The sequence below is a fragment of the Habropoda laboriosa genome, unplaced genomic scaffold (assembly GCF_001263275.1).
Source record: "Habropoda laboriosa isolate 0110345459 unplaced genomic scaffold, ASM126327v1 scaffold209, whole genome shotgun sequence".
NCBI lineage: Eukaryota > Metazoa > Arthropoda > Insecta > Hymenoptera > Apidae > Habropoda > Habropoda laboriosa.
Genome location: NW_017100309.1, coordinates 72,758 through 98,730, shown reverse-complemented (window position 1 = coordinate 98,730; position 25,973 = coordinate 72,758). Strand labels below are relative to the sequence as shown.

General features: G+C 36.5%; 1 protein-coding gene across 1 annotated transcript in view; it reads left to right on the top strand.

The window, feature by feature from the left end:
• The window catches only part of LOC108574090 (glycerate kinase-like), a 30,795-nt gene extending 7,059 nt beyond the window's left edge, over nt 1–23,736 (top strand). Inside the window, exons 2-4 of the mRNA XM_017936608.1 lie at nt 793–1,380; nt 17,367–18,238; nt 23,485–23,736. Of these exons, the coding sequence (XP_017792097.1) occupies nt 793–1,380; nt 17,367–18,238; nt 23,485–23,736 (1,712 nt within the window). The remainder of the gene's footprint in view (nt 1–792; nt 1,381–17,366; nt 18,239–23,484) is intronic.
• The last annotated feature ends 2,237 nt before the right edge of the window (nt 23,737–25,973 follow it).

The window sequence follows — 25,973 nt, the reverse complement described above, 5'->3', positions numbered from 1 at the left end:
AGATAATTTCGATGCTGGCATTTTGTTTTACAAATACATTGTTCAGTACTCTTAAAAAACAGTTTGAGATAGGAAAGTAATATAATTTTGTGAGGTTTAGCGAAGACGAAATAGAAAAAATGTAGTTCAATGAAATTTAAAAAATGTTTTTGACTATGAAACGATTACGCGTCGCTACGACACTGTCGAGTCGGCGAAGACGAGCGATGGCCGCATGGCGGCAAAACACCGTACACATGTTGCCGACGAATATTTCCTCAACCTGTTCGAATTCAAAACCGTTCCGACACATTTTCTGAATGGCTTCTTTTTAAGAAATGTCTACAGAATTCGATACTGTATAGCAAATTTATGCTAGATGAAGAACTTTCCGCAAAAACGCAAAAGTATTGTGTGGAAGGTACGCACATCGGCTCGTTTTTAATATTTGATGGCCATTTACAACCATTCAAAACCACAAAATTTAATAACTGTATACGCTAATATATTCAGGACACTCTCCTCTATCTTTTAAGACTAAATGGAACTTCTTAGCGTTTTGAGTTTCCACGCAATGCCTCACTTTTGTCCAAAATCGAGTGTTTTTACAAAAATCCATATTTTTCAAAAACTGAGTATGATAGAGCAATTCTGTTTCCGGATTCGTGTTTGGGACGAGAAACTCTACAAGGATCACCCAATGGATATTGCAGTTTTTTCTGAAGGTCAAAATTTGTTGGACAGTGTTATTATAAACATAGAAATCTGCCTGGTTATTTTTCTGTCCAATTAAAATTTTAATTAACTCTATAGATAGTATTGGTTTTATTTTATTACAGATTCGTGAGGATTTGAGTAAAGTTGTCGAAACTGGTATAAAGTGTGTATACACATCCGTCATTATACCAGAAAAAATTAAATACGATGGCCGATCAATTTTATCGATTAAAGGTGTTAGATATAGATTGAGAAATAATTTACATATTATTGGCTGGGGAAAAGAAGCAGTCACAATGAGTTCAGCATTTGAACGAGTTGTTGGCAAACAATTGAAAAAAGGTTGGATGGTGGTTCCTCGGAAATCAATTTTCATGATGTGGAGTTTTCCAGAAGCGTTTCCTCCTTTGGATAGTCGCATTTCTTATGTTGAAGCTGGAACTGATGGTCAACCGGATGAAAAATCCGTAATAACTACCAGAAGAATTATAAACTACTGTAAAAAATTGAAGAAAAGAGATTTATTGATAGTCATGATCTCGCAAGGAATTGATGATCTCCTTTGTTGTCCACGAGAAGAAATTACATTAAGAGATAAACTTAGAGTGTTGACCAGATTACAAGCTGCAGAAGCAACTCCCGAGGAAATGAACATCGTAAGAAATAAACTTTCTGCAATTAGAGGTAAGGAAAACTAATGAAATTCATATAATGTTCACAATACACTTTTACGAATAATTTTCTAATTAATCTTCCATTAACCGCTTTACTACCACGGACGAGATATTTCGCGACAAAATATCGTTCGTACTGTTACATCGCAACGGTAAGATAACGGACGGGGAACGAACTCTCGAGCTTCACTTCGGCCAAGAAATTAACACATTTATTTGTTCGCCAGAAATCATATAACACAAGAAGTCAAAAAACTTCGATAAGAACAGAGCGCGTTCGATGGTTAAGTTAAATGTCAAGAAGGCGTTTTCGTCGTCGTAAGCGGGTCTCTTTATATTCGCGCAATGTCGCGACAGCGTTTTCGTGCTGGGTGTTGGTTATTCCAGGAAAGCAAGCATGTGACATTCCAATAAAAATATTTCAATAAGTATCGTCCGATATTTTAAGAAAGCAAGCATGCCACATTGCAACGAGGTAGTATGCGATATTTCAAGAAAGCAAGCATGCAACATTCCATCGGACTTCCGGTAACATCCTAACAGTACGACACCACAGACGAGATATCCCGCGTGTTTGATTATTAGGATAGGAGTTCTCATTGAAAAAAATATCAATTCACGAAACCTCATAGCGAACAAAAGACATTGTTTTTAGGACAATTTATGTTTATTTTTCTTGTATACGAAATAATTCAAAACATAGGGTAACACATAATGCTACATTACAATTTTTACAATAATAAGTTGTTTCTTTACGTAAATTATTTGTTTTGCACACTTTTGCACACGTTGTTATGCAACGTCTTGTCGGATGACATTTGCTTTTTGTTGAAGGGGCAGTCTCTTATTCAGATTTTGAACATAACGTTACTCTGTCCGTCAGAGTCTTGATACGAGCAAGATCGGGTTCCAGTCCCCTTCGAGCAATAAAACGTCGCGTACGTATTTCGTAAGTGTCAATCAAAATAGTACTGTATACGACTCCTCCGCGCTCTCACCGCGTAAAGTCGAGAAGGGAGGTTCTTGCCGAGTCAAGAATCGACTAACGTTAAACTTTGTAATCATAATAGAATATAGGAATATAGAGTACTACTCGTGTCTATATTCAATCAAACCCATCCTGAGTAGTATAGTAACGTACCAGCTAACGTCACGACAGATATACCTTTACCGCTCGAGGTATATCAACGACTACGACGCGCGAATACCAAACACCACAATATCCGGTGGCACATAGCGTTGACTATACGCTAGTGGTCCATCTCCTTCGGCTACCTTCGTTAACCATACGTTGGCACGTCCGAGCACTCCTGTATTACACCCGACACATCCTCCGGTGTCACGCGTCGTTAACCAATCCCGAATAAACTACCTCCTCCGACTACCTTCGTTAACCATACGTTGGCACGTCCGAGCACTCCTGTCTTACACCCGACACATCCTCCGGTGTCACGCGTCGTTAACCAATCCCGAATAAACCGCCTCCTTCGGCTACCTTCGTTAACCATACGTTGGCACGTCCGAGCCCTCCTGTCTTACACCAAACACCGTCATATCCGGTGGCACACGGTGTAAACTATACGCTAGTGGACCATCTCCTTCGGCTACCTTCGTTAACCATACGTTGGCACGTCCGAGCCCTCCTGTCTTACACCCGACACATCCTCCGGTGTCACGCGTCGTTAACCAATCCCGAATAAACCACCTCCTTCGGCTACCTTCGTTAACCATACGTTGGCACGTCCGAACCCTCCTATCTACACCCACGTCTACCGCGAATCGGGAAACACGCGCCTTTATATCAGGACCAAAAACCCGAACGACGTCGCAAGGCTGGTGATACCGGTCGAGATCCGCGAGCACCTGAAGGCCTGCCGACGACCGTTCGGAACGCGAGCCGTAAATCCCTTAATAAAAAGGTGACAGCGGTGGAACAAGCCGTGCACACACCCTTTTTATAACAAAGGTATCCTTTTGGGAAAACATCGAGATTGGAAACGAAGAGGATGAAAATGATCATTTTTCCCTTTTTTAATACATATTTTGCGTTGGATTACAATATTTTTTTAATAATCCGGATATTATATTCCCCTTTCCTTCACGAAAACTTGTTTTACTTGCATAATGACAATTCCATACAACAAGAGAGGTACATATCGTAATATCGCATCGCGGTATAACTCGTCTGTGACTATCGTAAGACCAATTTTGTGTCGCGAAATATCTCGTCCACAGTTGCGAAGGGGTTAACAATCACTGTGCACAGATGTATGCGGTTAGTAAAAGTGACAGGCCGCTATAACTCATCATCTCGTCTTTAATTCCTTTCTCATACAGAGTGTTCAAGAACAATTGGTATAAAATTTAACGAATGATTCTACAAACCAAAATAAGACGAAAATCAAGAATAAAAAAAATTGAGTTTGTGGCTTCGTTCTTTAGTTATTAACATTTAGAAATATCCATGTGGCCGAACAAACCTTCCTACATGAACGAATATAAAACACGTTAAGACACGGGAAGTACAATGATTCTCAAAATTAACGAGACATGGCCGACTGCTTACCTCGTACAAGTCGTAAAGAACAAGGCAGTGATATTTGGTCCTGTTTTTTTTTTCTCATCCTCGTGTTCTTTACAATTTGTCTTATTCAACATTTGCTCAATTTTTTTTATATTTTGAGACTTATTATCACGTGAATGTCGATCCTCATTAGGATGATATTTAAGATTTTTATTTCCTGTTAGTTGCCCTATGATGCAGGTAAATCCAAAGGATGTTTTCTCTTTAGCATAGTCATAAACTTCCATGCTAGCTGGTTGGAATGTATATCTATTCTTTTCTTGTATCTTTTACTGTACTTTACTATTTCTTCGGACACAGTTGATATTTTTAGGTTTTTTTGGATATCCACATTTTTGAGATACCATGATGCATCTCCCACGCTTCTAAGGATTTTTGCTTGGAGTGCTTCCATCTTTACTATATGGCTTTTTGCTGCCGTACCCCATAATTGTATCTCGTAGGCCCAGAAAGGTTTTATTGTTATTTGGTAAATTTGCAATTTATTTTTTAAACTGAGTTTGGACTTGCAGCTAGTTAGACAACACACATTTTGTGTCTCTGGAGTTTTATATTTTTTATTATTGATTTCATGGTGCTGCCTGCATGTAAGTTTTGAGTCTATTCGTAGTCTTAAATATTTAGCACATTCAGTGTGGAACATTTATGTTGTTTAACGTAATGTGTGTTGTGTTTTTGTAAAGTAAGTGCTATGTAATTGCATTTGTTGGAATTGGTCTTTATTCTTTTATTTGCAAGCCACGTTTCTACATTTGAGATGTAGTTTTGTAACTCTGAATTTGCTATTTGGAAGTCCGTATGTGTAGGGCTAGAACGGCCATTTTGTTACTTGTGGTTGGGATGTCAGTTATATACATATAAGGTGTGAAGGGTTTTTAAGGAAATTGATAGAAGATAGGCGGAAAAGTAAAGGTTAGGACTCGTTAGTAAAGCTTTCTAGGAGGCCCGTGCCTTAGACGCGGGAGGGACTGAAAGGACTCAGGTCAGAAGTAGTATATACAGGGTGTTTCGTAAGGAGTGTAACACCCGGAAATGAGGGGTTGCAGGGGTGACTCTGAACAACTTTTTCCTTTACCAAAATGTTGGTTGAGGCTTCATTTTTGAATTATTAACGAAAAACATTGACCAATCAGAGCGCGCGTAGAGCCCGCGCTCAACCGCGCGCGATCGTGAACAAAAGCACTGGCATAACGTGGGTATCGAGGGAAGCGTGCGGCAAATGTTACATCGTCTTAAATTAAGAATAATCTAGAATTATTCGTTATTCATGAATAACAAATAAACTAATAAGTCATTTAACACGTTAAATGCCGGACAAATTCTACGCAGCTTGTCCACGGTGCCGAAAAGAATTTTTTATTCTAATACAACACATTGCAATATGCATAAATAATATGTCAATAATTAGAAATAAAACTATTTAAACATGCTGTGTGATGTATTGGGTGAAAATTTTACAAATACTACCATTTATTCAAATTAAATGCTGTTACTAATTTTTAGAAATTAATAACTGTTTTCGATACTTTTATTCGTTATCCGAAAGGAATAAAGTGTTTTATTACTTATGAAAAACTTATTACAAATTTTCCGTTTCCACCACTTTCTCTACTTCTATCTTTATCTACCTCTACTCCTGTCTCCCTGTCCTGCCAATATAGAAACCTCAGTTTAGTTTATTTCTGCCAACCGTCGAGACGTACCCGCCGAACCGCTGCCGCAGGGCCAGTTAACGCATAAAACGGTTGTATTTTCCGGGCGAATTGTGCACCTATCATTACACTTATGTATATCTTAATAAATTGAGGTGAAAACAGTGTAACGGCGTTTCCTCACCCCACCTCAGTGTCATAAATTACACTATTATCCATACCGTATTGTAAACGGGAAAGTTTGGCTATTTTGCGATTATGATGTAGCAATGATTTATTTTTTATAATATCGTCGAAAACAGTAAAAGTGGCTATGTAGTGACGTGAGTTCACCGACCCGACTGTAACAACAGCTGTTGAAGGTTGCCTTGAAAGGTCAGGATCGGCACTATGACCCACTTCCGTCGAAGCAGGTTAATTCGTGGACGAATGGGTAAGTTTTTCATAAGCAATAAAACACTTTATTCCTTTCGGATAACGAATAAAAGTATCGAAAACAGTTATTAATGTCTCAAAATTAGTAAGAGCATTTAATTTGAATAAATGGTAGTATTTGTAAAATTTTCACCCAATGCACCACACAGCATATTTAAATAGTTTTATTTCTAACTATTGACATATTATTTATGCATATTGCAATGTGTTGTATTAGAATAAAAAATTCTTTTCAGCATCGTGGACAAGTTACGTAGAATTGGTCCGGCATTCAACGTGTTAAACGACTTATTAGTTTATTTGTTATTGATGAATAACGAATAATTCCAGATTATTCTTAATTTAAGACGATGTAACATTTGCCGCACGCTTCCTTCGATATCCACGCTGTGCCAATGCCTTTGTTCACGATCGCGCGCGGATGAGAGTCAACGCTCCCGCGGTTGAGCGCGGGCTCTACGCGCGCTCTGATTGGCCAATGTTTTTCGTTAATAATTCAAAAACGAAGCTTCAACCAACATTTTGGTAAAGGAAAAAGTTGTTCAGAGTCACCCCAGCAACCCCCCATTTCCGGGTGTTACACTCCTTACGAAACACCCTGTATACAAATAGGAGCCTTTATGAGGACTAGCGAGAACTTGCGGTTAATCCGTCCTCTGGTGGCAAAGCGTAGGAGGGTCGCTACAGATTAATGCAGTGAGGACTCTTTTTTTTAGGTTGATTGATGAATATGTTTTGAATGGTATGTGAAACACTTTGATGTGGGTGATACTGATATGAAATATCAGTTTCTTATGATTTTGTATTTTGTTTTTATAAAGGTTTTGTGTGAACGTGATGTATGATACTAGCTAACAAATTCTTTGATGTGACTTGCTCGAGAATTGTTGTGAATCCGTCTGCCAATGTTGTGTAGCTTTTGAGGAAAACTTTGCTTGAAAACTATTGGTGAAATGTTTTTTGAGGAGGAGGAATGGATCTCCTACCCTAGGAGAGGGTAAAAATAGTGGAAAGTGGAAGGTGGAAAGGGTGAGTGTTTTTTTTTCCTGTTCTTAATTTCTACGGCACATCAAGTAACTGAAGTACTATTGAATGATGAACAATAGATCGCGCGGGTAAGATTTGCAGTCGTTGACGTCTTGATGGTTTAAGTTATAGCGTAGAAAAAAAGAGAAAGTTTTCGAGAGAAGTCTGGTTGGAAAAATAATCTACTGTCCGCGGTTGAACAATTGCTATGATTTGTCTATTTGTTTCTTTGAAGGTAGCGGCTGTCCACACAGCTTGTTGAATAAGATTGGTTAGTGAATTTACTGCTTCTTCAACATGTTGCGGTGTTTTTAGTGATATGTTGCAATTGATGTTATCTTCAAGTAGGTCTTTGAACAATTACCTCTCAGTAGTTGTATTATAGAGTGAACTTGATGATTGCCAAATCTGACATATCTAAGATTTTGTTAAGATCTACCGGCCAGTGAGTTGGCTGGCTTGATTTTAGTATACTGAGATTTTTATTTCTTAACACTTTGCTGTCGTGCTATTTTTCGCGCGTCTTACATCTGTAGCGGGCAAACCCGAGCAAATTCACAAAGTGAAAAAATTAAAAAAAAAAATCCCCAAAAAAATCAAAATCAATTTCATCTTCTTCCGAGTGCAATTACTGCAAGAATAATCTGATGACGGTAAAAACTCAGCCTTTCTGTGGGATTCGAGAGAGAGAGTGAGCGTGAGTCGTATGAAACTCGTCCTGACAAGTCTCCCGCTGTCGAGCGTTAGTATGCTTCGGACTGTAAAACTAGTCTTCCGACAACAAAGTGTTAAGTATGCTTCAAGTGTCTTTCCTCTGGGTGATATGATTCTTGGTATCCATAGTGTGTGTTTCGCGTTAAAGTCTCCTGCTGCAATGTAAGTGCTTATTGCCCAATGTCTGAAAAACTCATTCCATTTTTCATGGTTTATTTTATGTCGCGGTGGGACATATATTACCGAGATTTGCAAGGAGTTATTATTCGTTTGCACTGCAACTGTAGTTGTTTGAATGTGCTCGTGACTAATTTGACTGTGCATACGGTGTTTTATCTCGTTTTCAATTATTACGGCTGCAATGCCATAAGCTTTTCCTGATTAATGGTTAGTTTCATTGACAGTGTAGTAGAGGACTTTTATATAACTTTTAGCTGCACAGTGTGTTTCAGAATCTAGTAATACATCAATTTTATTTTGAAATAAGAATTTTCGAGTATTCTTTTTTGCAGTCCATTGGCATTCCAAAGAGCTATTTTTAGGATATCCATTGTTTATTTCTGGCTTAGTGTTTTAGTAAGTAATTGTTACATGGCTATGATTTGTTGAGTTTACTGTTTGAGTAAGGAAACCTGTTCTGTTGTCATTTTTGCGAGGAATTCCATATTTTTTATGAACTATTTTAATAATTCTTTGATTTCTGTTGATTCAGTTACATTTTATTGTTAGTTGTTAGTTAGCTTTTGAATGGTTGGCATCGAACAAGGAGAAGTCACTTGGGCATAGGTTCTGCTATCTTGTGTATAAGTTTTATAATAATTATTATTTATTTCGTTTGCACTTTCTATTGGATTGGTTGTGCTATTGCTTTGATACCAATTTTTGTTATTTGTTCTATTTCGAAGTAGTGTAAAGAGCTTTCTTTGTAACTGCTTTCTCATTGTACAGCCTTTATAACTAGCTGGATAGTTTCCTCCACAGTTGTAGCATTTCACTTTGTCTGCTCTTTCTTGCTGTAGACAATCGGTCGATAGGTGGTTTTGAGCACATTTATACACGCGGGAATTCTGTTGCAGTCATTTTTCGTGTTTCCATATTTTTGGCATCATATACATTGAGGTATGTCTCGCTTTTGTCGTGGTGGTTCATTTGCTGCAATGGTATTCAATATTTTACTAATTTGGAATATTTCTTTGTTGTTGATGTTTGGTTCTGATGAACTAAGAAAAATAAACTTTGCTTTATTTAAAATGATATTGGTTTTATTTTATATATTTCGTACTGGATGTCTACAGAGTAGATCGTAAAAAAGAATCGTAGTAGGAAGTGACGCTTTCCTTCCCGAGTCACAACTGGTGCTACCAGAAGGCGCGAAATTTGAATAGATATATCTAACAGGTTCTAGTTCTACAAGGAACAGCGGTAGAGATTGCTTTGTGTCATATGTACTTTGTCATGTTACTTATTGCTTGTATTATATGATCATTTCGTTGTAGTTCATGTGTAATATTGTCAGTGTAGATTATTGGATGAAACCCTCTGATGACTATTCTATAACTTTTTTCAGAATTGAGCTGGTACCTGTGAAGACCACCATTCTTTTCTTTTAACGCTTTAGTTACATTACGAAATGTGTCCGGTTTGTTCGTTTATATTTTGACTTGATCTATTTTTACTTGCTTGATAGTGTAACTACCTGCTGTATAATTTGTACAGCCTCAACAAAAAGCTTTACTATTTCATATAAATTTTTAAATATTAATCCAAAACATAATTCCCTTCTTTTTTTTTTAGGACAATTTCCCATCTAGTAATTTATTTTTCAAATCCACTTTTAAAAATATTTACAGATTTTGAATTAAAAAATTCATTGAGGTGGTTTTGCATTTCTGTTAAATTTTGAAATTCATTGTTGCGAATGGAATGTTCCAGAGACTTAAAGAGATGGTAGTCCGTAGGTGCTAGGTCAGGTGAATAAGGATGATTAAGAACTTCCCAGTTTAACTCACGAAATTTTTCACGGGTTAAAGCTGGTAGTTTTTCTTTAAATTTCTCCTTCAAGCGCACCAATTGTTGGCAATAAACATTGGCTGTGATAGTTTCACCTGGTTTGAGTAGCTCATTGTGAATTACACCAGATATGACCCACCAAATATACAGTAAAACTTTCTTTAATGTCAATCCTGGTTTGGAAGTTGGAATGGGGGTTTGTCATCCACCGTTGACATTCGTTTACCGTTAGGACATTGCCGTAAAGATCAATAATTGATTCCGTTGCTTTAGTAGCATTCATACTTTGATCGAAAAACAGTAGCATACAATGCCTAATATGCACTTCATCAGCAATGGACTTTGACATTTTGAGGTTTAATGTTAAACTACAGTTATATCCTGAAAAATAAAGTTAATGAGCATTGAAAGAAAACAAACCACAAAGTAGATGCTTACATTGCAGCGTACCAGCATAGACTGGCTCCAAACTTAAGTATAAAAACTAACGGTTATCTTTTCGGTCCCCCTAATACATACCCTCTAATCAAAAAGTACCCGGAATTTGTCATTTAAACGAAGCGCGCTGAAGATATTGTCGAAATCATTTGTTTTCTAGGCTGGTACATCTTTCATTTGTTTACACATCAATTTTTAGCGCAATCTGTCGGATAGTTTGTGCGTAATAGCCTTGTAAACAAGTCATAGTTTGGTGTACTCTGCGAATTTCGATATGTCTCATTTAGTGGAGCAGAGAGTCTGCCTGAAATTTTGTTTTTCGAACATGCGTTCGATTTTTGTGCGGAAGCATTGAAAATGTTAGCTGTAGCTTATGGAGACTCAACAATGTCAAAAACACAAGCATACGAGTGGTACAAGAATATGATGCATGTGAACAAGCATACGATGTCTATGAATATGACATCGAAACGAACCAACAATCATCGGAATGGCGCTTCTCAAACGAGCCAAAACCCAAGAAACCACGACAAAGTCGATCCAAAATCAAGATTTTGTTGACCGTTTTCTTTGATTGTCGTGGTGTGGTCCACTTCGAATTCCTTCCACCAGGTCTAACAGTAAATAAGGAGTATTATGTGAGCGTATTGAAGCGTTTGAGGGAGAATGTGCGACGCAAAAGGCCAGAATTGTGGAGAAACAACTCGTGGTTCCTCCACCACGACAATGCACCAGCGCACACGTCTCACATTGTACGCGACTATTTAACTAAAAACAACATCAATACCGTTCCACAAGCTCCATATTCACCTGATATGGCCCCGTATGACTTCTTTCTGTTTCCACGTCTCAAATTACCACTTCGGGGGAAGCATTTTGAGACCATTGAGGCGATAAAGGAAAATTCGCAGAAGGAGCTGAAGGCGATCCCAAAATCGGCCTATAAAAAATGTTTTGAAGATTGGAAAACGCGTTGGCATATGTGTATTGCTTGCGATGGAGATTACTTTGAAGGGAATAAAATAAATATCGATGAATAATTGAACCGTTTTCGTTTTATTGACAAATTCCGGGTACTTTTTGATCATAGGGTACATACTGTCCGACAAACCTAAAGTGAAGTCTCTGACGTCACTTAGAGCCTAGAAGTAGGAGATGTAGGGGAACTTGTGACAGCTCGCTGTTAGTAAGCCAATAGCGGTAGAATAAGGCTATCGCACTTACTCTTGGGGCTTCCCTTATAATCAGCCAATAGTGATAGAATAAGGCTATCACACTTACTTTTCTATGAACAATAGATGTCGATCGGGTCTCGTTCGAGCAGTCGGTAAACAGATGAGCAGTCGATAATTGACCGGAATGATATTTTCAAGCGCTCGAGAAAAAATTAAGTTTACGTCGCGCATCTATTATTTCGATAAGCTTATTTTACAGGTTAAAATTCAAGCAATCCAATGGTATTTTTTCAAAATTATTCTATGAGTGGGAACAGTGTCAAATTAGCAATTGAAACTTTAGCAGCGATTATTGTTACGTTTGCTAATAATAAATAAAATTCTATATATATTCAGAAAGGGCATTTCTTTACCTTTGAAATGAGCCCAAGGTTGAAATATTATCTTTAAACAAAGCCGAAATATTACAGTTAAAGTGATGACATGTCGTCTGCTTTTGTTAAATTTTTCAAAACTTTAAGATTAAATAGTGGCTGCTTGATGGTTTTTATTGGATGTAAAAAGTGGCTGTCGGTCTGTGGTAGCACGCTATTTTTCATTGGAGCCAGAATTTTTTTAGTTTCTTAAGCAATTTTTTAATGCGCCGAAATCTACTTTTATTATTCAGGAATAGCAAAAAAATATTCCTTTTTTAGTTTTCTTACTGTTAAAAGATATTAATACTTCTCCTAAGGCTTCCTTTACAATAACAATTTATTGTGTATGAGTCGCTTAGAAATTAACGTCTGCGCTATTAAATATGTCTTAGGCGCCAACGTAGGTAAGAGGACAAAGCGACCAAATAATTATTAGTTTTCCGTTCTTTTATCTGCGTGTTACATTATCGACAGCTGACTTAAATTCGTTTGTCCAAACTATTTACCTACAACGCAACTTCCCCTCAAGCGCCTGCAGTGTAAAACCCAAGAGTAGTGGGGATGACCTGAACCGTCTACTTTGCCTCCATTTTGCTAGGCTGCGACATCAGAGACTTCACTTTAGGTTTGTCGGACAGTATATACATATGTATATTGTACATGCAGGATGTTATGTAACTGGTGGTACAAGCGCGACGATGATGATTCTACATGAAAAACTAAATTGAAAATTTAAAATAAAATTTTTTCATACAATGCATCGTTTCCGACAAAATTGAATTTAAAGATTTGCTATTAGCTTTTGCTTTTTATTAGACGTATCCTGTAGCCGCATTTATGCCACTACGCAAGAGGTCATGCGTTGCAGGTAACGCGGTCGGTTTTGAATAAACAAAAGTGTTTATTGCGTTGTCTGGTAACCCTATGCGCTAGGACGATACTTGCCATAAATCTTGGAATTTCCAACGGACGAAATCGAAAGTGGCTCTGAACTTTTCACGTCATCGGTGAGCCACTTGAAGGTACCAAAGTCAAGGCCTCACAGAGATTCCACAGGATTCCCACACATCCGTCCACTGAAAACTTTCTTCGGTCATTGTGCATTCCACCTTTAAGATAGCTTGCTAAGGGCGACATGGAAGGAGGTCTTAATGCACCAGGGAAAATAGATTGGTGATTAGGAAAATTTTCAAAACCCAATCAGGGTGTTCCAAAAGAGAAGTCTTCGTCGGGAAGAAATCAACACACTCCAGCAGATACTATTTGAACCATTGCAAAGACACTACCTCGAAGAAGAGCTAATTTAAGTAACGTAGACAGTCGGGAGATTGACTCGATAAGTTCAGCCATGTAAATATTGTATAAATAAAAGTTCGTCGTATTTCTCAACACTGGTCCTTCGAGCGCATACATAGGCGACATACCACGTGTAAAATTAACAAAACCCGAACGATCGTAAGATCATCCGTGCGCACTTAAAACAACTATTTATTTGCGAACGAAGAGAGATGACGATACTTGAACTAAGTTACGGGTGACTATCTAACTATATTTTCAAAGAATGCGCTGTTGCTTGATGTTCCCGCTTTTATCAACTATGCCAGATGTCGATTGGTGGATTTTGACGTGTGTGGGGTGAATAAGCTTGTTCCGATTTGTCAGTGTCAGTTGGGTGGGATGCCGGTCCTTCCAAGGGAAGGGGATTATTATTAAAAAATAGCTACTTTAACCTTTTGGGGTTTTTTGTAGGTCTTGCAGGGTACTAAAACAATTTTTCCGCCACGGCCGTGGATATCTTCACGGGGGGTACGGTACCTCGGTCTGGCGGTCCAAAGTAACTGAACAATTTTATAACGATAATTAGCCAGACCGAGTGTTCGTCGCGTTTTCTTGCGATGCGACGTGATAATGTCTGATTTCGCAAAGAAATAGTTTATGCAGAAGAGAGTGTAAATTTACAGCTAAAAGAAAGAATCCTACAAGCTTTTACACAATCAACCCTTGCCCAGCCAATGCCGGGGTTACTTTTGACCCATGTCTTAAGAATAGCGTCAAGACGGCAACACTATTCGCTCGCTCGGCTGAATTTTATCGCTGTAACATAAACAAGTGACTGTGTGAAGAGTTGCAACATCTTTAGCAGTCGGTATTGAATACAACAGCGAGAAGAAAAGATCGAAGAAGCTACAATGTCTGTATTACACGAATTATTGGAAAGTGAACGAAGTTATAATGACAAAGTATCATCGGACGGAGGCAATAAATCGTTCAATGACAATGAATCCAAATTACAGGACTCAGAGGATGATGTATTTTCTGCAGTGGAAAGTGACAATCAGGATGTTCACAACAATGATGAAATTATTTCTGGCCGCAAGTGGAAATATATCGCTCCCAAAAGTAACACAATATCACACAGTATTCTTCGAAATAGCAGTTTGACTGTGAAAAGTGAAAAAGTTCAAACAATAGAGGATTGTTTCAATCTGTTCATAAATAATGAAATTATTGACATAGTAGTTCTGTATACAAATGAAAAAGCTAATGAACATTGCAGTAATGAATCTAGAAGAACATGGAAGCCAGTAACTAGAACTGAAATACATAAGTGCCTTCATCGGTATGTTACTGATTGCCGGTCGCTTTAAGGAATCACGGGAGAATAAAGAATATTTATGGCGTCAAAATACAGCTTTCTCGCGATTGCTATACACAGCCGTGATGTCTAGAAACAGATTCAGAGACATTATCAGATTTCTTCGATTTGAGTTTTAAAGGATGCTGCCCATTCAAAGTGTATTGCCCAATAAGCCTAGAAATTATGGACAGAGAGTATGGATTTTTTGCGACATACAAACATTTTATTGTTGTAACTTTTTTTGTTATTTACTTCGATGTTACCATTTATTTTGATTTTGACACTTATTTTGATTGTTTTTACATTTTTTAAGGTAATTTTGATATTATTTAGGAAAAGTTGGAAATACTGTCGGAAAGCAGCAGGGACAACGCGTGGTTCGACAGCTTACAAATTCTTGGAAGCAATCTTCTCGTACAATGACAACTGACAATTTCTTCACGAACGTTAGATTAGCTGAGACGTTATTGAAAGATAAAATTTATGTCATAGGTGCTATGAGAAAGAACAGAAAATATTTGCCGAAGTCACTTATACAAACATATCAAAGATCGCAATATTCCTTAATGTCCCTATTCAGTAAAAACCTCACATTAGTATCACATGTGCCGGAACCGCGCGAAAGTGGTATTATTATCAGCGATACATAGAGAACATTCCATTTCTGGATCGGAAAACAATTTCAAACCACACATAATGTCCTACTACAATTCAACAAAAAGTGTTGTGAATGTATTGGGCAAATTGGTATATCATGCATTAGTTATATGGACAATAAAAAATCCCGACTGGAAAAATCATAATTCAATGAAATCAAATAGAAAAATTTGTCTTGAAATTTTAGCGGAATCACTGTGTTCTAAAAATATTGAGAAGCAAGCCAATGACTTTGAAAATCATCTTGGACTGAATTTCGAAAACGTTCGAAATGCTACATATGCATAGGAAATGATAATAAATACAGCTCAAAATGTATAACATGCCTAAGACATATACATATGTTCACAACATACAATTAGAAAATTGTATGTATACAATGTACATAAATAAAATAAATAAATAATATGTATATATATGAAACATTTACATTTTTTATTCTCTTCCTCTCTATACTGCATTATAAGATGATATTTATTATCTAAAGATTAGTTCTGAAATACATATAGTAGAAATTCCATTATGGGTCAAAAGAGACCCGGTGTTGGCCGTGCCGTGCCGCGTCGCTGTTTTCGGTCAGCTGTTCGAGGGTTTAATGTGTCAAAATACTGTATCATCGCTCTACGACTCTCAGCGTGAAAGAGTAAGGATTTGTATACGTTAACACAGACGTCACTTTCAACAATTCGTTTAGTAATGTAAATTTAATAATCATGACATTGGTACCGTTTATTAGTACAAACATAATGTGAAAAAATTTTATTCTATATTGTCGATTCAATTTTTCATGTAGAATCTCCTCCTTCTCATTTATACTACCAGTTACATGACACCTTGTATATAATCAAAAATTACACTATTGACACAGTTATCTATTGAATAATTATTAATCAGTACACAAGAAAAGTGAGCTGATATGTAGTGTCTATCGTTGCAGCGGCTCCGTCCGCAAAGAGTGAAATTGGATGAAAGTGATTGTTTTTTTCTTATGGAGTTGGAGTCGATATATTACAGTTTTTTAATATTGAATAATATAACATATAAATAAGTACTATCCATAAGTAACAAGAAACTGAATAAGAGTTTACACTTCGAATCTTAATATCTTGAATACTGTTTTAATCAGTTTTTTAAATTTATAGTAAAGGTAATCGTTATACAATTCGATATACTTCAGATATCTTTGAAGATATTTTCTCTAAAGATTCCTTACGTTGCCAGGTAGCAGAATAAATCAAGAAAAAAATACTTACCAGCATTCATAATCTTTGGAAAAATTATCATCTTAAATATTTTCAAATTTAAATATATAAATAAGAATAAAAAAGACGTTGTGGCCACCAGCTGTAGTGCAGAAGCAAGCATTTGCCGTGCGGACGACCATCACGGTTTATGACGTGCGCGCTATCAAAGCTATTTTTGAGAAAACCGTTTTAGTCTGTTTAATGTTTAGTAAATCTAACAATGCATGTTTTCGTAGAAACTTTCAGCAACGGTCTCAATAGCAATTTGTCAGATCATAAACCAAGGGTTGCCGAAAGGTTCGCGTACGGGCCCAGAGGCCCAGGCCACATGTCTCAAGTACCGGACCTGGAGGAAAATCCGCGGCGTTGCCAAATGCGCTACAGCGGACAATACGCCCCCACCATAATTCGCCGCAGTCCTGGAAAAAGCGCGTCAAGGGCGCAAAGGACTAGCGGCGGGTTAAAGACAAAATTCCTGATTGGTTACAACCAATAAGTTGGCGGTAACTAATCAGGAAAAAGAAGAGGGTGAGAAAGAAGCTCGCGAGGTGACTGAGAGTCAATCAAGCAAACAGTCAGTAAGCGATAAGTAAAGTGTAAACCTCGTGAGCCAGATAAATAATAGATAAAAGACTAAAAAAGAACTTACTGTGTGGTTACTAAGTAACCCAGATCACGCACTATCCTCCTATCCCCTGCATACCACATTCTCATTTTTACTTACTAATAACAATTTTTAAAGTGAACACAGCGCAAAGATAATCAAGGTCATTCATTGTCCGTTGCAAGAAAGATATTTTTTGGAACATTTGTCGAAGCATAGTACTATTCACTTTCTCTTGACAATCTTTCATAAAAGTATGATTTTCGTAGGTCGTAAGGGTCTCCACTTAAATGCCTCCTTTTATACCAAATAATGTTCATGATAAAAATTTGTCTCATACATAGTTTTGGAAATATTCAAATTGATAATTTTCATTGACTCATCTTCTATAATTTCAATGTAGGAGGCGATCTAGCACGGATGGCTTACCCAGCGAGAGTCGTGACTTTAATCACATCTGACGTTTCTGCTCGGCCAATATCTCAACTGTCAGGTGGACCATGCGTTTATGATCCAAAAGATGACAAAGCTTTAGCAATATTAGCGAAGTATAACCTGATCGATAGAATACCATTAAGCGTAAAAGATTTAGTAGAAGAAACTATTCCATGGGTCATGGCTGCTGATAAACAATTAGACGAAAATAAGAATTACAAATTTGTCCATGAGGACGTAATAGCCTGTAATGCAGACGCTATGGAATGTATGTCTGTAGAAGTTTTTAAGCTTGGTTTGTTTCCCATAAAACTGAACTCCACTTGTTCTGGAAAAATCGACGAATTTGCACGAGAATATGTTAAAATGGCATCTTTAATGATACTGGCGGTCGAAAACAAAATTAATAAATTGGACATGTATGAAGAAATGAAAGAAAGTCCTGTCTGCCCTTTGACTGATATAAAGGTGCAGGAAATATTTCCCACAAAAGATAATTGGGGTTTAGGATTGTGTCTTCTATTAGGAGGCCGACCAATTGTAAATCTTTGCTCTGACCCTGGACATGGTGGACCTAATCAGGAACTTGCTCTCTACTTTTCATTATATTGGTATATGCGTACACAGCAGTTTCCAATTTTGAGAGAGTATACTGTCTGGTTCCTTGGCGGCAGCTCTTATGGGAGGGAAGGTAATACTGAAACGGCTGGCGCATTTGGCTATAAGAGCTTGAGCACCGATGTTTATCCAGAGTACGAAAAAGCACAGAGTGCATTCAACACTGCTTACGCAAAATGGTGGAAACTTAACGAGGACAAACGCTTCGAATCTAAAATAGCGGTAAAGTTTCAAAATGATACTGTGTACCACATAAATATTTTGTAGATTCAAAATATGAGATACAGAGCATCAATGAGTTTTTAATGAGAATATTGTTTTATTCTTTTTTTACATAAGTCAGTTTTATAATGAAAATACATTGCAATTTGTGTAACAAGCCCAATTACTGATCAGTTTCGAATTACTTTAATGTTTTAGAATTAATAAGTTTTAACACTAATATTATAAAATGTTTGTTAGGTAAATTTCATAAATGAGTATTTAAATCTATTCTTCAAATCAATTGATACCAAATCAACTCTTTAATTTTAATTAAATTATTGAGTTAGAATTGCAAATGTCCTTTTAATTATCTACATATAACTAAGATTGTTTATACAATTTTTTAAATATTAAATTTTTAAGACTTTTGGTTGATCTAATCTGAATGCATCTGAAAATTTTTCATTTCCCTAATAAAATAAAACTATTTTTCAAACTACCCTTACATAAAATAATAAGGGAGTGGCATCTCAAGTTAAAAGCATTGTGTTGGTCACTTGCACTTTTTAAATCTGGCACTGTTCCGCGTTAATGTATATTTTTAGTGCTTATTTCAATATACATTAGATGATATCCTGAAATTGCAACTGCCTATATTTCAAAACGGAAACCACAGATTAAAACTGAAAAAAAAATTTCGACCGTATTTGCAACAAAGCATGTTAGAAAAAATATTTTTTTATTATTTTTAAGTTGTAGAAACGGACGGATTGAAGCTATCAAAGAAATGCTCGTACATCAGTTGTGTGGTATAAAGGGGAACATTATGTGGTATAAATAATTTTTGTATGGGTGAAATAGTGGAGGAGATATCAAAATCAAATTAATTTTTTTGACTGGGACCCTGTATTTTTTTATTCACAATATGGTATCGTTTGTTGAGACAAATTCAACGATGTGCCACACGAAGTCTTTTCGTGTTATGGAAAGTTATAAAATCGTGGAGAATTTGTAATAAAGGCACAGAGCTGGAAAGAAGACGAGTGGGAGGAGTGTGGGTCTGATTGGGTTATGTCTTCATTAGCCCATCTTCTCTAACACAATCATAGAAATTGGATACATGTATTGTCATTATTGGCCGAACGCAATTGTTCGACCGTTACACCAGTTAAAATAATGAATGCAACGATGTATTGATACGAACGCTGCTCGTCAACTTAATGAGAAGCAACTGATTTTATTATAAACGTGTTCACAATTATTGCTTGAATCGTTGATGACTGTGGACCAGATGGAAGTCGGTTGAATGTTTAGCTGAGTTGTTCGTTAACTCGAATTGTCGTAAATTCGTTTTAGACTCCTCTTAGACCCGTTTGGACTGATTTGGGAAATTTGAAATTGTATTCTTCACTATTCAATTGCAATATTTTTATTTTTCAGAAAGCCAAGGCAGGGATGTGATTGGTTTAAAGAATTTGGTGGAAGAAAAACTGTGAGACTTGATAATTGGTTAGTTTATTTATAAATCAACTTTTGAAAAATTATGGAAAGGGAGGCAGGTAGGCTGCAATTAGGGTGCGCGATGCCCGATTGCGAAGAAAATTAATATAAGAGTTTACGGAAAGGCATTAACGATCACAGAACGGGACTATTCTAATTAAGTGCTGACCGTTTGTGTCGCTAATAGCTTATTGTGTCGCTGAGTGTTAAGGAAACATTACCGACAATACTATTGGAAAGAAAAATTTTTGTTAATTAAAAAACATGAAAGGCTTTGGCTATCTAAAGAGACGCCAAGGCATAATGGCCTTGAATTTCCGTTACATGGACGGATCAACGATAACATCGACGAATCGGATCATATGACATCGCATGACAGAAGAATTAGGCGGTGCAAGTGAAGTACCCCTCTTGCCGTCTCGAAGGCAAACTCCTGAGCTCCTAGCTGGTCGAAAGCATGTAACACATGTTGACCTGACTCCCGATTCTTTAGTACTTTACGATTTTTCATAAAACAAAATGACTTCGTGTGGAACATCGTTAAATTCCTCTCAACAAACGCTACCATATTGTGAATAAAAAAATACAGGGTTCCATTTAAAAAAATTAACTTTTGTTATACATACAAGGTGGACAATGTAATTTTATCGCCTTGATTATTTCCGTTAATACTGGACCAATACAATTTCTTTTTTTTTTGTAATACCTTAGTTTAGAGGGGCCTGCAGGGTTGATTGCAGTATAGATTTTGTAGGTCACTTTTTTTTCTAATATTCAAGTTCACTTTTAGTGGACCAAAAAACAAATACGGCAAACACAGTATTAAACTTTTTCGTCATTAGTCTAGGAGAAATGGGGGAAACAATGTATTTTAGAAAAATCTTGTACTGCCATACACAAATACGGCGTTGTATGCAATCAAATTTGTCTGACCTCTCCTATAACGTTCATAAACATTGAAATGTTCCACTAATGTCTTTCGAAGACATACTGTCCGACAAACCTAAAGTGAAGACTCTGACGTCACACAGGGCCTGAAAGTGAGAGATGTAGAGGAACTTGCGATGGCTCGCTGTTAGTAAGCCAATAGGGATAGAATAGGGCTATCGCAGTTACTCTTAGGCCTTCCCTTATAGTCAGCAAATCACTGCAGAATAAGGCTATCGCACTTACTCTTCTATGAACAATAGATGACGATCGGGTATCGTTCGAGCAGTCGATGAACAAATGAGCAGTTGATAATTGACCGGAATGATAGTTTCAAGCGCTCGAAAAAAAATTATGTTTACGTCACGCAGACACCATAAACAGGCGAACAGATGCCTGCGCGACACCAAACGACGTGCATCTTGGTAAACTTTACTTTTTTATCTCATGTTCCCAAAATGTGTCTATTATTTCGATAAGCTTATTTTACAGGTTACAATTCAAGCAATCCAATGGTATTTTTTCAAAATTATTCCATGAGTAGGAACAGTGTCAAATTAGCAATTGAAACTTTATATGAAATGAGCCCAAGGTCGAAATATTATCTTTAAACAAAGCCGAAATATTACAGTTAAAGTGATGACATGTCGTCTGCTTTTGTTAAATTTTTCAAAACTTTAAGATTAAATAGTGGCTGCTTGATGGTTTTTATTGGATGTAAAAAGTGGCTGTCAATCTGTGGTGGCACGCTATTTTTCATTGGAGCCACTGTTCCAAGCGTGATGCTTTCATATACACGGTGATATAATTAATTCTCTATTTACTTTTCTATTGTTCTCTTTTTGATATTATTACTGCTATCGTTAAAAGAATGTTTCTTACGACCACATAAAGAATTTGAAGGTCTATCCTGATTTTATTCCATACCATTTTGTAATTCTTAAAATTTTGGTTCTTTTTCTAATCATGCGACACTCTATGCGTTAAAAATCGTCCTTTTGTCGGATTGCTCCCCGCCCACCTTTCAGTAAGTTTGTAGCTGCAATGCGTAATTTTATCTCTGAAAATCTTTAATATTTTTTCTGGAACGTTCTCTGTATTAAAATAGTTGAGGACAAACGAATAAGCTGAGACCTTTAACTCAAAAATCAAACTTTCTTATTTTTGATTTGTAACAAATGAAATTTTTACCAACATATTTGTTACATTTTTCTGATTAAAATGATATCAAACACGATATAATTTGGAGAATATTTGCTTACTTAATAAATGATAATAAGTAATAAGTAAACATAATCCAAATTATATGGTGTTTGGTATCATTTTAATCAGAATGATTTCATAAATACGTTACTACCAGTTTAATTACAAAAAGATCAAAAATAAAAAAGTTTCATCTTTGAATTAGTGCGAACAGTGGCGAGCATATAAATAGGTGCAAGTGCTTTCGAAAGTTTTAATGAAATCATTTTTAACGCAAAAAAATTATTCATTGAAGAGATATTTTCAGTTTCAATATTTTACCCTAAATATGAAAGTTTCTTAACATTTAATCTATATTTACCAACTAACTGCTGTAAGACGGAAACGGCGAGATCGACACAACGCCGTACGGTCACGCGAGCGCGTCTTCTATCGTGCGTAGCGTGGGTACGCGAGAGACGCAGTGTGTGCATGAGTAGCGTGGTATAACCGCGGCCTCGTGAAAAACGTGCGTGCTTGTAAGGACACCGAGAATCAACTAATAATGAAACTAAACCTAATAACTGCTCAAACATTTTGTGTAACAGAAACCTATACAAAATTTATGAATGAATACAGAGTTATTTAAATGATTTTCCCTATATTTATACAATTTAAATCGTTCCCTAAATTCATACAACTAGTCACTATTCGTCTGTGTTGTAAACCGCTGCGCTAAAACGCGCACAGTAGGTATGCATACTTTTAGACCACCGGGGAGATACTCTCCACTTTATGCGCTGTTTACATTGTCGTCGGTTTTGGGCCCAGCCGAAATGGCGCAACGACCAATTGCATGTGTCACATCGGTAGTCAGTACATAGTGGGAACTGCGCAGAACGGACGAAAATCGGTCCGAGAGTGAGGTTACTCTAACATTGGGCAGGGTTTAGGCCCTAAGTCACGTTTGAGACTTCACCTTTGGTTTGCCAGTCAATAAGTCGGTACATTTGCGATCTTTCCAAAGGGTAATTATAATCATGCATTATTAAAATAATGAGAAAAAAATTTTAATGTTCTTAATTTACGGGAAGAACAAACGTAATGCTGGGTTGCACAGCAGTTATATGTTAAACGATTTTCGAATAAACGTTATCCATCGCGTCATATTTTTCAACGTATACTCAAAACATGTCGCTAAACGGGATGTTTAAATCGACAGAACCGAAATCGTTCAAAAGTCAAAATTTGTAGAACAGCACTGAATGCGCTCACATCAATTCCCAAGAAATTGCAAAGAATAGTGGTATGTATATCGAAATTTAGTATTTTCAATACCTTACAGCTATCTTTTCTTCGGTTCTAATGAAAAAACCAGTATACATATAGCGATACTTGGATTTTTTTTATCCACTAAAGGATAGATGAAAAAAATTATGGGATTCCATTTAAAATAAGTAAAGGTAATCTTGATAATTTTGTAAAAAATGACCTACAAAATGATCTACTGCAATTAGCCTGCAGGCCTCTTTAAACAAAGGTATTCAAGAAAAAAATTTGTATTGTTGTACTAGTCACGGAAATAGTTAAGGTGATCAACTTACGTTGTTGACTCTGTATATATGTAAGTATATGGTAATTATTTTCGTTCACAGGACGCTCAGAAAGAGATGCAGGAACTTGAACTTATAAGAAATAAATATGCCGATATTCTACCTAATCGAGTTTTAACTGAAAACAATACAAATTTATTATTCTTGAATATTAATGACGAAGATGAATTACTAGAACTGAAAAGTGGAAATTACTATACATTCACGAACGTTGGAGATCTCCACATCATCCGTCGAACAGTAGTTGAACCGAACTCACAATACTGTTGTCGCCTAGGTAAAAGCAAAGATTAATAATTGTCGGTAGTATTACCAAAGAATTTGTTATGATTCTAAAATATCTGATAATATAGTACTTTTCTCAATAAAATATTTGGGTGTTTTCTTTATTTACGTTTTCCATCCAGTTGGATTATTTGCTTTCCAACTGTGAACACGCTTTTTCTATTTTTTTTTATATATGTATGTATTATATACAGGGTGGCTCAGCTAAATGGGACCACCTAAGTATCTGCCTTATTTCTTGCTGTATGAAAAAACTTCTTAGGACAAAGTTACACTATTTCAGGGGGTACATATATGTAATCATGCAAACGGTTTTTGCTCAAGGCCATTTTTTTCGAGATTCCAAGGTCATCGTTATTTTTTTAAATGGAACCATATATTTTTTTTCAATATCCTTATAGAGAGTATAGTAAATAGTTCTCAAAACTTATTTAGGTAGTAGAGACAGTATACCTTAAAAAAGAATCGATGAAAAGGTTTTCCTCTGAAATGATAGTTTAAATCTCCAAAAATAATGTACACAAGGGCCCATTAAAAAATTCTTTGTAATGACACAGATGTAATCCTTAAACTAAAAATTTACATGACAATTGTAAATGCGTCAGACGAAAGTTTTGGACGTACATACATTCTCATTAACTTTGTACCCTCTTCGAAGCTTTTATAATGTTAGTAGAAACTATTTTTACATATGCACATTTAAGAAGCTATACGGACACTTTATTAAGATTTAAGCTGAGATAAACTTCTGGAACAATATTTATGAGGATTTACGTAAAATAGTCAGAAAAATTATAATGTTCTTATATACATAGTTTCGAAATCATTGCTGAAATTGAAATTGCTTTTCCAACAAAAACTATAAATCGGTATTCGTAATAATAGATGCGCTGAATTTAACTCTAACAATGAGTACTAAAGTATACTCTATGGCCAAAGAAGTAAATATGTAGGTATCTCTCAGGTTACTACGACAGAATCCAGAGTACACAAAACCTACCACAGTAACTAGTATTATTAAAAGGCAATCCAATGTTACAAAACAAGATGCTTCAACATCTAGAAAAGTAACATAATCTAAATTGCTGTGACGCGAATCTTATTTTCGTCGAACACAGTGTTCCGCGTCTCTCACACGCCAACTTAATTTCGTGTGAGTTAAATTATTTCTTAGTATAGAAAATACAAATGTGAACTACTATTTTAATCTGTTTGAAATATTTGTGGACATTGAGGTGTGTTGGAATTTCCTCGCTACTTATACTAAAATGAGTGGTGAGGGTGTGGCCTATGATGAGGAATAGGAGCCCTTCTTAGTCTTGAGTTGTCCTCTATGAGTAGCGAGTACGCGTCTCACCTTGGATTTCCCCAGTCGACAGGGGGTATGGTATCATGGCGGAGGTGTGAGGCCCAAGGGAAGGTGAGTCCTAATGGGACTGAAATATGTGTGTATGTGTGTGTGTGTGTGTGTGTGTAGTGGCTTTACGGCACGTCAATTTTCATTGAAGGAAATTACGAGTACCAGGGAGACGGATGACTCTTCTGGCCCTTGACGTTGCTTCGAAAAGAAAAGTAAACACGAAAGAATTTAAATTAGAAGCCGTCAAAAATAGCAAGCCTGGTCGTCCATCTGATAAAGTCAAACTTTTAACGGTCGCGTTTGCGGCGCAACATAAACTAAAATGAACCAAGTTGATATATAGATAAAAGGAAAACGACTAAAGTTATTGGAGAATAATGATACAGGTAAAACTTTAAACGCATATTTTCGAAACCAAATTTTTCAAAATGCTATCAATAGTAAATTAAGAAACCATTCAATCGATTTCAATGAAATTTGGTATAAATATTCTTAATGATATTGCTACTGTATGAGGTGTGATTTTTTTTCTTTACTTATTTTTCAAGATAGTGATAAAATACTTAAATTGTTATTCTTTCTATAATATTTCATACTTCAAAACACATGTACTGTGCAGAGATAAAAGGAATGCAGGTCTAATTGGGTAATATCTCCATAAGCCCATCTTCTCTAACACAATCATAGAAATAGGGCACATGTATTGGCATTATTGGACGACGCGATAATATCGACGAATCGAATCATTTAAAATTGCGTGACTTGAGATTTAGGCGGCGCGTATGAACTACGTACTCCTCTTGCCCCTGAGTCGTTTTTTTTTTGTTAACGCGGGGGAAATCTTCCAGACACCCCGCCACCCGCAGGGGAGGGAGGCGGGGTAGTG